Source organism: Anguilla rostrata, chromosome 13, assembly GCF_018555375.3.
Source record: "Anguilla rostrata isolate EN2019 chromosome 13, ASM1855537v3, whole genome shotgun sequence".
Taxonomy (NCBI): domain Eukaryota; kingdom Metazoa; phylum Chordata; class Actinopteri; order Anguilliformes; family Anguillidae; genus Anguilla; species Anguilla rostrata.
In genome coordinates, this window is record NC_057945.1 from 25140512 (window position 1) to 25156738 (window position 16227).

The window sequence follows — 16227 nt, forward strand, 5'->3', positions numbered from 1 at the left end:
ATTTGCCCAAATTAATTTGCTTCATCTCCCAGGTGTGCATTTCAGCGGTAGATATACAGTACAGTGAACAACTCCCATACATCTTATGTCCCAATAAGTACAATCATTTTTATATGTGAAAAAAAGGAAAATATATTGTGTGTTATACTGCGGAGCACTGCATTTCAATTCAGGGTATAATGGCTGTCGTGCCTGCTTGAAGTATGTTTGGGGGGCAGCACCCCCTACAGACAAATTGTATGTTTACAATGTGAGAAATTGTTATTTATGTGGAACACTGAATCTCAGGCTGTTTCAAGTTCCATATATAGTATATGTACAGTTTTCAAAACAAACGTGAGTTATGAATTATATATTTTTGTTATAGCATGGTCTGTGATACCAATAATTAGCATAATAAATATAATTGAAATTGTATTAATAATTTAAACGTAATTCTAGGTATGTGCAGCATTTAAGAACAACTAGACCTACTGTAGTTGTCATCAGATATACATATATTAGATGCAGTAAGAAGATGGTAACAGTGCTGGGGGTGGGGTTCCTTGCAGGCTTCATCGATCTCCCTGCTTCTGTGGCCATTTTGGAAAGTACCCGTCACAGGAGTGTGGTAGTGGAGTTTCGAGTGCAGAGTGCTGACCCCAGTCCCACCGTGGAGATAGTTTCTCTCATACCAGAGTCCAGAGTGTTTGAGACACCCATTGTCAGTCAGGTCAATGCCTCCAACATCTTCATTGTCCAGGTTTGAGCATTACTTGTTCTTCGATTGCCTTCCTGCTGACTCACTTATTTAGCCTTGAACATTGGCAGTCATGTCTTCTGTTGAAGCTGAAGCATAGATGCTAATGATAATAACAATATATTAGATGTTCTGCGCTTGAGCCCAGAACCACATGAATACTTATAAACTATAATATAGCATTGGGAAACCCAAGACCTGTTGGAGCTGGAGCTGGGGTTTAAGACTCCAGTCTGGAAGGATGCGGCATCTGCTCGTTACTGGTGTATTTCAGCACTTATTTTAAGCACAATGACTAAGTATGATTGATTCACACACCTTGGTTCCACGCAGCTCCAAGTCCTAGATTGGTTGCTAAATGATAGGAAAAAAAACCCAGTGGACACTTTGGCCTGAGGCCTGAAAGCACATTCAGAGATGGCCTTGTTTAAGCATGCACTAATTAATTATTGCTAAGTCCAAGCCAGTTTTGAATACATTAGGTCACAGCCTTGAGTGTGCATCATTAATAAATAGCAGACAGGTGTGCTTCAGGCTTTCATTCAAGCAGTACTTGTACATTTGGACAGAACTGAGTCAGGGTGATCCAGCTGCAGCCTGAAGCGGTGGGTCTTCTGATGCTGATAGGCAGTGGTGAGCGGCTGTGTTGTCCCCCATGCAGATTGTACTGAATGACTCACTGGATTACGAGACAGTGGGCCTCCACAGTGTGCGTCTGGCGTTGGTCACTGCGGGTGGCCGTGTGGAGCAGACCTTTCACGTGCAGGTGATCGACGTGAACGAACCACCGCAGTGTCAGCCTTTGTTTCAGCTACCAGGTGACAATCTCCATCTGTTACTGTCCTCACCCTAACTGTATTTGTTATGATAGCCTGATCTGTGATCCGTGGTCTGTGATACCAATAATATGCAATATCATTTGAATGAGTTTTTATAAATTTAAATGTATTTATAGATATATGCAGTGTATAAGAACAATCTGACCTACTGTAGGTGTCATCAGTTGAAAGGTGATTTTTTTTTCTGAATAATTATCTTTTATGAGCAGGAGTGAAAGTCTAGCGCATACTTTTTTGCAGGAGCTGAAGTTCAAGTCCCGGAAGGCCTTCCTGCTCCTTTACTAGTTTATAATGTTCTAGCTTTCGACCCAGATGAAAATGACACTCTCTCTGTAAGTAAATCAATATTATGATGCAATTTTTACATTTTATTTTCAGAATGTCTCTTTAAAGTTGAAGCATCCAATTAGTGTTTTTTAATATATTTACCAAGCTCATTAAGTATTTTATGCAAATAAATCAGGATTCTTTCATAAAAGGTCAGGCCCTATTTGTTGAATAGCCCATTGAGACAGTAGCTAGGAAAAAACACACTCATAGGGAAAACGGGCACTTGACAGAAAGGCACGGTATTCCATTTTATAATTGAACCATTTATCAACTAAACTAATAGGCCAACGTTTTCAGTACATATTATATCTTGTACATCATTTCAGAACCATCTGTGGGTAGTAAGTTTTGAAAAATCTTTTCTTGTTTGGTCTGTGTGAAATATGCATGCTTCTCTATAAGTTTGATTTTTGCTATTGTTCGAGTTCACTCAGTAGTGAGAGGGGATTAGGCAACCAGCCACCCAGTCAATAACCATCAACAACAGAACAGAAAGGCACTGGGCTCATTCCAATTGCTTATTTTGTCTGTCCTCATCTCCCACCAACTTTAAGGACATTCCAATCCATTAAATGCTCATGGGAGGAGCAAGGAGCTATGACAAGTTTGCCGAAGGACACTTCAGCATGGAAACATAAGTAGATCCTTTGTGGAATTATTTTTTCACAGTGCATGATTCCACCTGTGGATCTAACTGGCTTCAAACTGACGTTTGACTGAGCAAGGATGTTCCATTTAGCTAATACACATTTTCTTGATTCCTCCGTCCTGTGGGGCTCATTCCAATGACTTATTTTAACTCCTTGCATCCTTTCCTTGTGTCCTTTTCTCACTCCTTAGCTCCTCCCAATAGAGGACTCAAGGAAAGGAAGCAAGGAAAGGATGTGAGGATGGAGGAATCAAGGAAATGTGTATTAGGCAAATGGAACATCCTTGCTTGGTCAAGCATCAGTCTGAAGCCATGTTTGATATGGAAAATGTAGAAAGGTGGATCCACGGGTCGATCATTTATATGTCATGCGTCCTTAAAGATGACAGACCTCGATGGATTTCCAGGTCAGCCAAGGACCATGGTGATGAGGATGAATAAAATAAGTGATTGGAATGAGCCTGTTGCTTCTGTTCCTCCATCCTCGTATCTCATCCTTGCATCTCTTCCTCATGTCCACCACCAGGTGGAGTTAAGAAATGAGGAAAGGATGCAAAGAGATGCAAGGAGTGGGAAATAAGCAATTTGAATAAACCAATTGACAGAATAATAGAATCTTTTTTTTCCTGGTGTGTTGCAGTTTTCTATCATTGGAATCCAGCCCGATTCCGCAAAGGGACAGTTCATGATTGATGGTGGAGGGGGTGTCATTTCCAACCAAGGTTTTGACTACCAGAATGGTCCTCAGGTATGCACTGTGAGCCTTTGGAGAAATCGGGGTTCCATATATGTATTTACAATGATTAAAAAGTTCCATTTGAACCATTGGACTGAAATTTGTCTCTGTAGGAGTTTCTACTCTCGTTGCTTGTGAGAGACAGACAGGATGCCAATTGCAGTGGTACAGTCCGGATTAAGGTCCTGAGGGTTTTCATACCGCCTCTAGATTTCCTGTAAGTTCAGCCCCCCTGTATCTGCTCTTCAGTTATTTTATCCAGTTTTCTCATAAAACTATGATATTCATTTGGTGCCATTCTTCAGGATCTACAGCTTGGCATCATCAAGCCTCCTTAATGTAGAATACATGCCGCATGTCATGCACTGTTTATGAAATAATATATCCTTCTGAAGTCCTTTCAGTGCAATGTATGAAACGCACTATGCCATAGAAAGTAAAGTGTACATTTAAAATATTTCAGTTAGAACTGCTCATAAGTTCTTAAGAGAAAAACTACAACAAAAAAAAAACACAAAGAATTCAGGTAGTTGAAAATGGATGACTTAGTTATATTTTCAAATGAGTAAGAATACATTGTAGAATCCGTCAAAGGTTCTGTACTGCTGAACTCTGAACATTTGGGTGGGTTTTCAGAATCCAGTCACAGGACATCTCTGTCCTTGAGAATGGAGGAGCTGGTGACATTGTGGCCTCTGTCAGAGCCAACACCACAGCTCCTGATGTGCAATACACTTTCCTGCAAAGCTATCCTCCTTACAAAATCGGCAGAGGTGAGCACTGTTGTGGTTAACACTGATTACTTAAAGCTCTGTAAGAATATCCACACCCAGATCACCCTTTTCTCTGTATCTAGTACACACATTTAGTACAGATGTCTTCTACATTCCCTGATCTGGATCATGTTTTTATTAAATCCACACCCTGTTGCTTAACGGTTGGAAAAGAGTTGCCATTCAATGGGTTTGTTATTTGTTTGAAACTATATAATTAGATGCTAATCATCAATGACAATTAGACACCTTCACACATGACAAGTGTTACCGCAGTCACACCTCACCTGTGGCCGTTCCCCATTGACACTCATTCAAAGAGTACTGCTCTCAGCACGCCCTGAGCACAACTCTCGGAGGCTCAGGCCTTTGAGTTCTTCTAGGCATCACAAACTCCTCCTCCTTCCCCTCCCCCTTCGTTAGAGGATGGGATTATTACAACTGCCTTCAACTTGGACCTGGAGTCTGACCGGTCCCTGGAGCAGAGAGTCCTGCTGGTCAGGGCCTTCAGTGTGTCCGAGGGTCGGCGTGGGACTGCCACAGTCACCGTCAATGTGCTGGATGTCAACGAGCATGCTCCCTTCTGCGTCCCCTCTATCTTTGTGTAAGATCACCTCTGGAACACTAGAGGGAGAGTACATTCCTGTGAAATAGCATTAGTGTCAGTATTATTATTATACCACAGGTACAGTAGTAGTGTAATTATTATTCTTATTACTAGTAGTATCAGCAGTAGATGTATTAATACTATTTTGTCCTTTAATGTTTCTATACTTATTTCTTTTAATGCTTTTGGGCAATGAGAAATCTATCAATTTATGTGTGTAGACATATGTATTCAGACACTGAATTTTTTTAGCTCTGGGGAACGTACTGCACTGTACAACTTTAAACAGTAGGCATATAACCAAAGGATTTACTCATTCAAATTATAAGTGTTTCACTAATCCCTAATTAATGCAATATATTATGTTTGTTTTTAAAAATGAAACCTTTATCAAGCTTCAGAAGAGATTTTGATTGGATCTCTGGGTGAGTGACTCTGAAGGGTGTGATGTTGTAGTTTGACAGTGCCAGAGACTACAGAAATAGGAAAGAGCCTGGGAACAGTGATGTGTGGTGACATTGACATCAGCAACCACAATGTGTTACTTACACTGCGTGACAACGATGCTTCACTCTATAAGTTCCGCCTTCAGGATGGCCAGCTTCAGGTAACCAGTTTCCAGGCAACCACGATTGTCTCCTGAGACAGTAACTGATTTGAAATTCACAACACTATGTTCTGTACGAGTAGTTTATATGTAACACATGCAGGGAGAATATATTAAATAATGTATCTTGGAGTATAACTCTGAATACTAGATACTTTTCTAAAAATATGAATGTAACTATATAGACTTAACTCTGGAATTCATTATTCAAAAACAGTTACAGAACTCATTCAGTGAAGAACTACATATTGTAATATAAGATATTATATTGCATAAATGAATTTCCCCCAACATGTTAAAGTACTTCCTTCACTGATCCTGTCCCGATGTTCCATGTGGCATCCTCTTGGCAGGTGAATGGTACTCTGGACTATGACACGGCAAGAATCGCCACCAACAGCTTCCAGTATGAGGCCACCATCCTGGCCACTGACAGCGGAGCGCCGCCCCTCACAAGTCAGTTCACCATGCCCGTCCTGTGGTTGTATACGAGAGAACACATACTAATGCCATTTTAAAAAGCTATCAAGAAAAAGGTTCCACTAATAATCATAAACCAGTTTTCAGCAGGGTTCATTTTAAGGCTTTCATTATAAGGGGATAATGGGCAGAAAGGCATTCCAAAACAGAGTTGTCTGTGATATTGCTCATAAACTGTCTAGGTTGCTAATACGGAATTTGTCTCTGTAAATGTGTCCTATTTGGTCATTTTGTCAAGTATCAAGTTAATATGTTCCCCTCCTGGGTTTCAGCGGTCATCCCGGTTATGGTCACCGTGACACCGGTCAATGAGTTTGACCCCCAGTTTGTGGGTCCGTTTGAGGTTGCGGTCCCGGAGGACGCTCAGTGGGGGTCTGTGGTTGGGACAGTGAAGGCCATGGATGCAGACTGGAGGTTTCATGCCCTGCTCTACTCCCTCCCTGGAGGAGACGCCCTCTTCTCCATCAACCCTGTAGGAGGTAAACACATACCTAGTTCTTTTAGAGTTTGATAGTCAACCAGCATTAATCAACCAGAATAATTAGGACTTTAAACAGGATTCACTAAACAGATTTTTAAAATTTGAAATAATTTTGTTTATGAAGTACGCGTTATTGATTTTAATGGAATAAATAGGAGAAATTTCTGTTACTCTTATTGGCTGCTGGTCAGCCATCCCAGCCACGGATGCACACTACAGCCATGGACTGCACTCCGTTCTCTCTGTAGGACAGCTGTACCTCAAAGGAAGCCTGGATTTTGAGGTTAAGGAAGTGTACAGTCTGAGGGTGCAGGCTGTGGATTTTGACCAAGACGTGGATCTCACTGTTCAGAGGACTGGAGCTGTGGATATCACCATAAGAGTACAGGTGTGAACAGTGAGTCTTTGCTGTACACACGCACACACACACATGCACGCACATTCATTTACAGGCTTTCTCTCTCTCTTTCGCACACACACATACACACACACACACACACAAATAATGCTCACAGTAGTTGTTATTTTTAAGTCTGAGCTGGCAGATCAAATAATTAGTCCCCCAGCCATTTTTAGTAAATGAAAGAATGCTGCAGCAACTGATGTGATGAGCAAAGATGTACATGTAAATTGACTGGCTCTTAGTTTGGATAGTAGCAGGGTTCTTTCAGGTGATTCACAGCTGGATATCTGCGCATGGCATACTAAGTATTAGAAATATTGAGGTTAGAAAATCTAAATGAGATTACACAGCAGAAAACAGGGAGACGATTTAAAGAGAGAGATTTAGGGTAGCCATTGTGGTTGAACACTCATGATGTTCTGGTGTTCTCTTGCAGAATTTGAACGATAACCCCCCGGTGTGTGACCCTGTCTCCTATGAGTCCAACATCTTCTCCACCCGCTCAGCAGGGCTTCCTGTCCTCACCCTGAGCTGCACTGACAGGGATAGGGATCCTCTCACTGCCACCATCACCAATGGTGCAGCTGTGTGTGTGTGTGTCTGTGTGTGTGTATCAGTTAGTGAGGACAATATGGCTTCTTGCATGTTTCCACCACCATTATATTATCTTTTGGAACATTATTGTATTGATTTAATTGAATTATTCATTAACTAGGCAATTTAATTGACAACATTCTCATTTGCTATAATGGACATAATGACCAAGACGCCAAAGCACAAAACCACAGCAATTTAATAAAACGTAGATAACACAATAATTAAATATAGTGTTACAAGCGGATGAAGATGTATGAGAGGAAGGGAGGCAGTCACGGAAACAAATTAAGCACAACAAGCACAGGAGCCTGAGAAAATGACATGATTTGGCTCTTAAAAGCAGATACAGGGACAAAACTATCCGGTTTTGATGTATTTTGCAGCATAGTATGTGTACTACGTGTGAGTGTCTGTGGTGTGGATGCTCCCTCTGAGGGACCTAGCATGAGAGTCACTGACTGTTTCTCATGGAGGTTGACCTTTACCCCACCTGTATTTTCTGTAAAGGCGCTGCGGTCGACCGTTTCCAGATGAACGGTTTAACCCTGTCCTCCAGAAACGCCTTCTCTTATGTACCGGGTGCCGTGTATGACCGCACAATGTTCGAAGTCACCATCGCGGTGTCCGATGGCAAGCACACCACCGATGTCGTGGCCTATATCTATGTGGTTCCATGGACCACCACTGTGCCTACCACCACCACAACCACCACGGTGAGCCAAGTCGGGGCTATCCTGTCTCAAACTTAAGATGCAGCCCAGTCTGACTGTCCTGTGTTACACAGAGAAACATTACATTAAAACCCATGAAAGAAGTGTGGCAAAAAATGTTATGTCCTCTTCTCTTGCGCTCACCAATATAAACAGTTTGACTTGCTGATACACACTGGGTGCCCACTAAGCAAGTAAACAAATGCAAGAAATGTGCATGAATAAGGTATAATTTGATGAATATCGTCAAGTGCAGTATGTATATTGTGAAAGAGGCAGATTTCCTTAGAGAATGTCTTATTTTCTTTTTCCCATGAATGTGGATCATTGTATGATTTGTAAGATGAAAATGATCTTGACTCTATAATCCCCCCCACTAGCCTAAGCCTCCTCAGGTGGTGACTGTAGTGCAGGAGTTTTGGGACCCGGACCGGTGGTTTGTGGTGGTTCTGACTATAACTGGGGCCTTGCTCCTGCTCTCTCTGGCCCTGCTTATCTGGAAGATCCTGACATGGTAACTATTCCATTCCATGTCTCTCTGTCTCTTCTGTTAACACTAGAAAGCAGCCATCGGTCTGCTGGGGCTGTCCTATCACAAGACTGCTGCCAGGACCTGTGCTTCCAAAGGCAGTATAGCACAGATCTGGTCATTTGAGTGAGATGTGGCAGGCTTTCTTTAAGCAGCTATTTATTGGTCTTGTAGCAGGTACAGGATATTGACTGCATTGCACCAGTTCCAGAGTACCATTATTGTCTTCTGTTCTGAAAATGGCAATTTCTCTCACATGCAATTGGTTTTAATTTTTTTTATTGTATTTATTTTTTTGTGTTAAAATTTTAAAAAATAATTGTTTGTAACCTGTAGGACTTCAGTTTGTGCGACTACAGACCCAGAAGCATCAGACAATCTGCTGAAGAAGTGAGTTTCTGAAAAACATTGTCTGAATAAAACATACAGTGAGTTCCATGTTTGGGTCAAAGACTTATTTTTTCTTGATTTTGCTCTGTACTCTACAATTTTAGATTTTTTTGCTGTGTGTCAACATGGTGCTTTGTGAGTGCTAATTTGTAGATAACTATTGGAATACAATGTTCCTGTGCCTCGATGGTTGTGTATTCCCTTAGCAGCCTGGATAGTGAAGAACCAAGGAAGCAAGATGCAGCCAATCAGAACTATCAGGTTAGTCCTAACATGGCTGCTATAGCAAAGCCTCAGCAGGTGAAACAGATTAGATACTGATGTATTTATGCGCACCAGTGTGACCATGTTCAAAGCTTTCATAAATCTGTATGGTGTGGCATTGTACTGTGTTATGTAGCATCTGTCATATGAGAGAAAGGATGTGTGAGAGAATTTATTTGCTTTGATATTTTAGCCTATAATTTTCTATTGGTGTTCCTAACGTAAATGTGCGATCATTTTTTTACTCAAAGTCATCACTAGATGGCACCACTAGCCTTCCCAAAGAAGACTCGCAGAAAAGCCTCATGGTAGGTCCAGTTTAATGCATCTGCAGTATATTGGAATTCCGAATGTGTCCTGTTGAGTAATCGCAATCTATATGTGCACATTGTGGGCATACATGTTGTGATGGTATTCATATTTCTGTTGTAGAGATTTGATGGGAAAGCTGAAGATCCAGGTAAGAGTCATGTCTAGTGAAACTGCAGAAATATAATCAAGAAAAAATTAAAATGTTACCATCAACATTGTATAACAGAAATGACACAGTCATCAGTAGCAATCCATTTTATTTGTTGTCAGTGTCTGGACGGAGCTATCTGTTTGACTCCAAAACCGGGGAGAGGCGCTGGCTGTAATGAACCCTCCTGTTCTCTCATTTCACACCAGAAATGGAAAGCACTGCTGCCTGTTTGCTATCATGTGAGGCATGACTACTGATTAATGACAAAATACATCATTTGTCTTGATATTTTTTTTTTTTTTGGAAGGAGTTTCATTTGGGTTTCATTATTGGGCATGAATTATTGACCACTTAGTAAAACAGTAATTTTATCTGAACCAAAGATAGAATAAAATGATGTCACCTCTGGTACTGAGTATTGATTGACTGATGATAATGTGTTCAGTTTTCAGGCATGCGAGTGTTTATACTGTGATTATAAACAATAAATGTAAATTTGAAACAATGTTAACAAATAATGAAAAAGACAAAAAAAAACAGAATATCACAATTAAAATAATCTAGTATTTCTCTACAATGATGGACTATGAAATGAGGCAAATTTATCTTTACATCTCCTACTGTCCTTTCTCTTCTCATTTGGAATTCTGCATAGTTATTCATAGGCATGTCTGATTGCTACAGCATACCGTTGATTCAGCTTGCAGCCAGCTACAGCTGCACTGACCACCAGTTTAGCTATGCAGTCATTGCTCTGGAGTGTACTACTTACGCAGCTGGTGCAGGCAGAGTGCATGTGTCTGATCGACCAGAGAGGTCGCTATTGCACAATTAGGTGGAACAATGCTATTGCACAACAATGCTACTGAAGTGGAGAACTATGCCAGGTGAAACCATGACTTGCTTGAGTGTCGCTAATTATGTGCTACCCTGTGGGGTTGCTTGGTTGGGATCTGATTTTGTGAGCCTTTTGAAGCCCTGAAGACAGAGAATAATGATACAATATCAATTAAATAGCATCTGTACTGTGGTAGACAACTTTGTTGAAGTGAAGCCAAAATCTGTGAACATGGGACGCATTACTGACATTAACACACACAAGACTTAATATAGGGGGATTTTATAACTCACTTCATACTGGCGTTGATCTCCGAGTTAGATAACTGACTCAGTCTCATGTCAAAGTAGATATAGTGTGTAATGATTTTATGAGCCATAAGAAGAAAACTTTGTAGTTCAAATCCAACACCAGCTCCCTCTTACTTACAGAATATCATTTGACAGATTAGACTTCATTGCATACTGTATACCAAATTTGTCCAAATTAGTTTCAGCGTAATGATGGATGTTCATTCAGCTCCACAGCTCACAATATGGTAGACATGATCATGTATGTTTTATATCCAAAGGTAATTTTACTGTTGACCTTTCAGGGAGGTCAAATACACAGGTAACAAAGAAAAATAGTGCAAAATGAATACCTACTACTAGGGTACTTCCGTTTACATTTTTATTCTGTGATTCTTTCTAGGCCCTTTTCATAATTCATAATATGAATAATCTAATTTCATATTTCAAGGTAAGGGTCCAACCCTTGGTTCTAAGGGGGCTGAAAACTCAAAGTAAGCTGCTTTCAGATCAAGTGTATATGAAATCATCTATCACTAAAACACGCTTTTTTTATCAGGTAGAACGTACATGTGTGCAAAATGATTTATCACTAGAACATGCTTAGTTTTTGATCTAGTGAATGTATAAGTATGGAATCATTTATAACTAAAACGTGCTTCATTTTTGATCTGGTTAAATGTATAAGGGTATGAAATCATTTATCATTAAAAGACAATTATTTGTAAATGTGTATGAAATAATATGTCAATAAAATGCATAATACATTGCATGTGCAGCAGAATAATTTTTTTCAGAACAAATTCTATGTTATGTGTCAAAATGTAATGTGCTGAATTCTACGTGTCAAAATATAATAACTTTTGTAGAATTTGTGCATGTACGTGTGTGTGTGTCCAACTGTATGCACGTGAAATAAATTAAAGAACTTACGCATACTGTAACCCTCTGTTCCAATACAAGAAAGCACAACAAGCATTTCTAGTGACTTAATTTTTATTTAAATTAAATCGTTATATGACCTTTAAAGCATTTTAATCTTTACGAAAAGACTACCCTTTTTCTCTGTTAAATTTGTCTCTCTTTAATCACTATTTAAACTTTTTATCATTCATGTGAAGAAAATGAAAGAAATTAGAGCTAAGTAAATGCTACTGATAAAGCAAATCTAAGAGTCAAGATGTAAACAGAAGTCAAGGCACAAACCTTACTGCAAAAGACATGGAATGAAACGATAAAAAAGCAAAGAATGTTAGAAACGTACATATTTAAATATCAGTTCAAATCTGCTCTTTCTTTCCCTGGTGTGAAGCTTCTTTAAAACTTTTTTTTCCTGTTTTTTATTTTTAATTTTTGAAAGGAATGTTATGCTGTCCTGTGCAGAGTAGAGAGCTAATATATTTACCTATCATCAGTCATGCAGGACAACATGCAGTTTTGCTAAGAATGAGGAAATTCATGTAAACGTTATAAAAAAAGCACTTTCCTTTCAACTGCTTTTCACTAACCGTGCTAAAGCTTGTTTTTTTATTATTTAAAAAATAAGCTTTACGCAATTAAAAGTTACATAAAATTTGCACATCAGATTTGAAAAGTAAAACGAATGCATTTGTATAAAAAAGGTTTTTTTTTTTGTTTTTTGTTTTTTTGCCTCTGCTAATAATCAAAAAATAAGGAATTAAAACAAGAAAAAAAAAAGAATAAAATAAAATAAATTGTTGATTTGCGGTCATCGTCCAAAGAAATAACAAAAAAAAAAGATGAAAATACGACCCCCCCCCCCCTCCCCCTTAAAAATTAAATATGAAACACGCAATGGAAATACACTAATCGAGAGAGGGAGAAGACATGGCAGTCTGGAAATCAGCAATCGATTGTTGAAATTCTGCAGGGCTTTCCCGCCTTCTCAGTGTCTTTGCTTCCTTTATAAACGCAGATAAAAGCAGGAATCATTGTTGGCCAGTGCAGTCAGGCACCACCTGTCTGCTCTCCTTCCGTCATCAAACCTCAAAACTGTTCAAGTAATCCTGGAGGAAAGAAACAGACATGGTCACTGGTGAGTGGGAGGGACATTTCCATAATACGAATGTCTGAAGAAATAAGATGGTAAACATCAAATTAAAGGGTGAAAAGTTTCATTAGAGGAAGAGAGACGCTCCTTCAGGAATAAGGCGAGCATGGAGTATTATTCTCTTTCTTGAGTCTAAGTAATTACACCAGACCCAAATTGGAACAAAGCATTTCCCTACAGATTTAACCCAAGACAACAACAGCGAACAGATTTCAGGATAATAAACATACAAAACATGCGTTTAGTCATTTGCCGGAAGATCCTCTCTCTGGGATTATTTACCGACTGCAGTCTGAAAACAGAGAGGGGGCTGGCACTGGCAGAGCACAGTGTGCATTCTGCGCTGCACCACACCTGCAGCAAGACTGACAAAGTGGGAAAAGAACAGACCGAGCTGGAAAAGAACAGACAGCCCTGAATGATACATGCTGATGAATCATAAATCTATACCACGCACACTGCACTAACAGTGTGCATGTAGCGAACAGAATCTCTTATCTTTAACCCATGCGCTATATGTCGATGCCCATTTGCGTGTGTGTATATGAGAGAAAAAGAGAGAGAGAGAGAAAGAGAGAGAGATAGAAAAAGAAAGGGAAAGAGAGTCTTATTTTGCATTACATTTTAACATTATAATCTGTACCTTGTGTTAGCAACCTGCTCTAGAACAGGCCACAGTCCTTCAGGTTATTCTTGATGATGACATCAGTGACGGCGTCGAAGACAAACTGCACGTTCTTGGTGTCGGTTGCACAGGTGAAATGGGTATAGATCTCCTTTGTGTCCTTCTTCTTGTTCAGGTCTTCAAACTTGGTCTGGATGTATCCCGCTGCCTCATCGTACTTATTGGCCCCTGTAAACATCAAAGGCCAAGGGGTTTTGTCTGAGTGTAAGTCTTAGCAAGAAAATGGTCACAAGGAGAAAAGAGATCATGTCACAATTCATCAAAACTCTTTTTCATCACTTTACAGCAGGTACCCTCAGGAGAGATAACCATGCACAGCACAGCACAGCTACCACAGCTGTAAATTCTGCTTCATGAGCCTGTTTTCTGGGTGTCTTCAGGCAGTAAGCCGCATGCCTATCCAATTCAACAATACAACTCAAGCTTTTCAGTATTTTTCTGGGATCATCTCAGATTTGTTAATCAAGCAACGCCAGCCACTGATCTGCATGTGCCCACAGAATGCAGGAACTGAGAGACAAAAACAACACCTCATCCTGGAATTCCCCACACATCCCTGACGGCTTCAGTTGTTACTGAACAACTTGTACAACTAGAGAGACCTTTGCCAGACTCATTAGCAGACTGAAATTGCTGCACAATGGTACAATGCAGCATCATATATTACACTGCAGTATTATGAGTACAGATCTAATCTAGGTACATTATCTCAGTGGTCCAACTGTATAACATACCCGTAATGCAGGTATAATCAAGTGTAACAGGGCACAAGTGCTCTTACAGGTATAATACCTGTACAGTATAGGTATAATAGTACCTGAGTACTCTGGGAAGCAGATGGACAGAGGGCTGCGGGTGATCTTCTCCTCAAACAGGTCCTTCTTGTTGAGGAAGAGGATAATGGAGGTTTCAGTGAACCACTTGTTATTGCAGATGCTGTCAAAGAGTTTCATGCTCTCATGCATGCGATTCTACAGAGACAGAAACAGAAACAGAGAGAGAGAGAGTCAGAGAGAGAGAGAGAGAGAGACAGACAAAGAGAAAGAGAAAGAGGGGGGAGAGGGAGATTATTACATTGCAATATATTTTAACAAATGTAAAATAAATAATGAATGTTCTTATATTTGCATTCGTGAATTCATAATTAGACACTGATTTTAAAAGTTGCATAATGAGATTTAAGATACAAAAGAAAGATCTTAAATTGTTGCACACCGCACAATGACAAAGTGGAGAACATAAAAATGACAGAAGAATAGAATAGTTTAAAGTAATTAAAACCCCGGGAACTCATAGCGCTCCTAAAGCCCTTTGGTGCTGTTGTGGCCATATTGCCACATTTTTAATAACCACTGGGTGTGAAAGCTTGGCAAATCAAGACTAATATGAGTGAATAATTTGCATTCAAAGCTTTGCACTTGTGTACAGTGGAACCACAAATCAAACTACGCGTATGTGCAACATTTCCCATTTGTACAGAAGGAGCCAATGCAGTGAGTTTGAAGCCAAGGTGAATGGAGAGGTTCCATGTTTTAAAACTAGAAATAAAATGGAGGGAGAGCAGGTGAAAGAGTGGATGGCCCCTCCCTTACCATCTCTTCGTCCTCAGCCAGGACCAGGTCATAGGCACTCAAGGCCACGCAGAAGATGATGGCGGTCACGCCCTCGAAGCAGTGGATCCACTTCTTCCTCTCCGAGCGCTGGCCGCCCACGTCAAACATTCTGAGGACAGGAGGAGAGAGAGAGGAAGACAGGACAGGGGTGAGGAGAGAGGAGGAGAGGAGAGAAGGTGAGAGGACAGAAAGGAAGAGCAGAGGTTACAGTTACTGTCATTACTACAGTAATGTCACCGTGGCAGCGTTACTCTGGACTCGCCTGTGCACAGCGGGACTGAAGCAGCGGTGGAGTTCATGAGGGGCAGGACACAAACAAAACTTCTGAAGGCAGGAGAGTGGAGAGTAACGCTGATGAGAAACAGGAGCGATGCGAGTAACGGGGAAATATCCCTTTCTCTGCTCGCCCGAACCCGAACCAAAGCAAACACAGAGATGCGTGGAGGAAAATGTGTGCGGCAGAGAGGGGAGAAGACGACGTGAAGTCACAAATCAAATCGGTCTTCTCCAGTCTCGTACGCGCTGAAATCGTTTGATGTCTACCCTGAGATGAAAGCTAATGCGAGAAAAGTAGACAATGCTTCACAGATGCTCGGCGGGGATGAAAGACAGCACTGCTCTGAGACGGACGCCATTAGATGAATTAAGCGCCGAGACTCAGACAGCGAAGGTCTACAGTGACCAGAGACAGGGCGCTAACCAAGGAGGATGAGGATGGGTGGCGAGAGAGAGTCTAGCCATCGCCATAGCAGAGAGGCTGCGTTTTTACGCCCTGCTCCTGTGTCACACAGCAGTCGCAGGTGGACTCCGGTGGGAAACTCGACGTTCTGTGTGGCATTCCGTGACATCCGTCACATGACTGCATTGCCATGGTTACAGCTCACAGGAAGACAGGGGAGAAAGCATGAAGGCAGTTTAGCATGGACCCGCCCCCTCCATGCATAATTCATTAAGGCCTGTGTGCTCGGCAGGCAGCAGACTGCTCCGGTAGACGCTGATGTTCCAGGGCTGGACAGAATTACGGCTCGTATGGAGAGACTAAGCGGTGGGGAAGCAGAGGGGAGCTGATCGCACGCTGTTTTTTCTGTCATCTGATTGGACAGTTACACCACACCTGGCGCTTGTTTCTCGCT

The 16227-nt window shown here is 40.9% G+C and overlaps 2 protein-coding genes across 2 annotated transcripts in view; one reads left to right on the forward strand and one right to left on the reverse strand.

Annotated features, from left to right (window-relative positions):
• The first annotated feature begins 517 nt into the window (after positions 1–517).
• LOC135238333 (cadherin-related family member 4-like) lies at positions 518–11495 on the forward strand. The gene is made up of 19 exons (XM_064306115.1): positions 518–742; positions 1401–1557; positions 1819–1910; positions 3198–3305; positions 3407–3510; positions 3930–4066; positions 4490–4670; positions 5130–5280; positions 5634–5736; positions 6033–6239; positions 6490–6629; positions 7081–7222; positions 7749–7954; positions 8332–8465; positions 8817–8870; positions 9077–9131; positions 9386–9442; positions 9567–9594; positions 9717–11495. Exons 1-19 carry the CDS (start codon positions 518–520, stop codon positions 9770–9772), a joined length of 2337 nt encoding a protein of 778 aa, XP_064162185.1. The 3' UTR covers positions 9773–11495.
• A 208-nt stretch (positions 11496–11703) lies between these two features.
• The window catches only part of gnai2a (guanine nucleotide binding protein (G protein), alpha inhibiting activity polypeptide 2a), a 67908-nt gene continuing 63384 nt past the window's right edge, over positions 11704–16227 (reverse strand). Inside the window, exons 6-9 of the mRNA XM_064303970.1 lie at positions 15074–15203; positions 14299–14452; positions 13440–13649; positions 11704–12752 (exon numbers count right to left, since the gene is read on the reverse strand). Of these exons, the coding sequence (XP_064160040.1) occupies positions 13459–13649; positions 14299–14452; positions 15074–15203 (475 nt within the window). The 3' untranslated portion in view covers positions 11704–12752; positions 13440–13458. The remainder of the gene's footprint in view (positions 12753–13439; positions 13650–14298; positions 14453–15073; positions 15204–16227) is intronic.

Coding starts and splice junctions, on each gene's coding strand:
- LOC135238333 (XM_064306115.1), top strand. CDS start 518: ATGGTAACAGTGCTGGGGGTGGGGTTCCTTGCAGGCTTCATCGATCTC. Junction 4,671..5,129: donor TGCGTCCCCTCTATCTTTGT/GTAAGATCACCT, acceptor GTGATGTTGTAG/TTTGACAGTGCCAGAGACTA. Junction 8,466..8,816: donor ATCTGGAAGATCCTGACATG/GTAACTATTCCA, acceptor TGTAACCTGTAG/GACTTCAGTTTGTGCGACTA.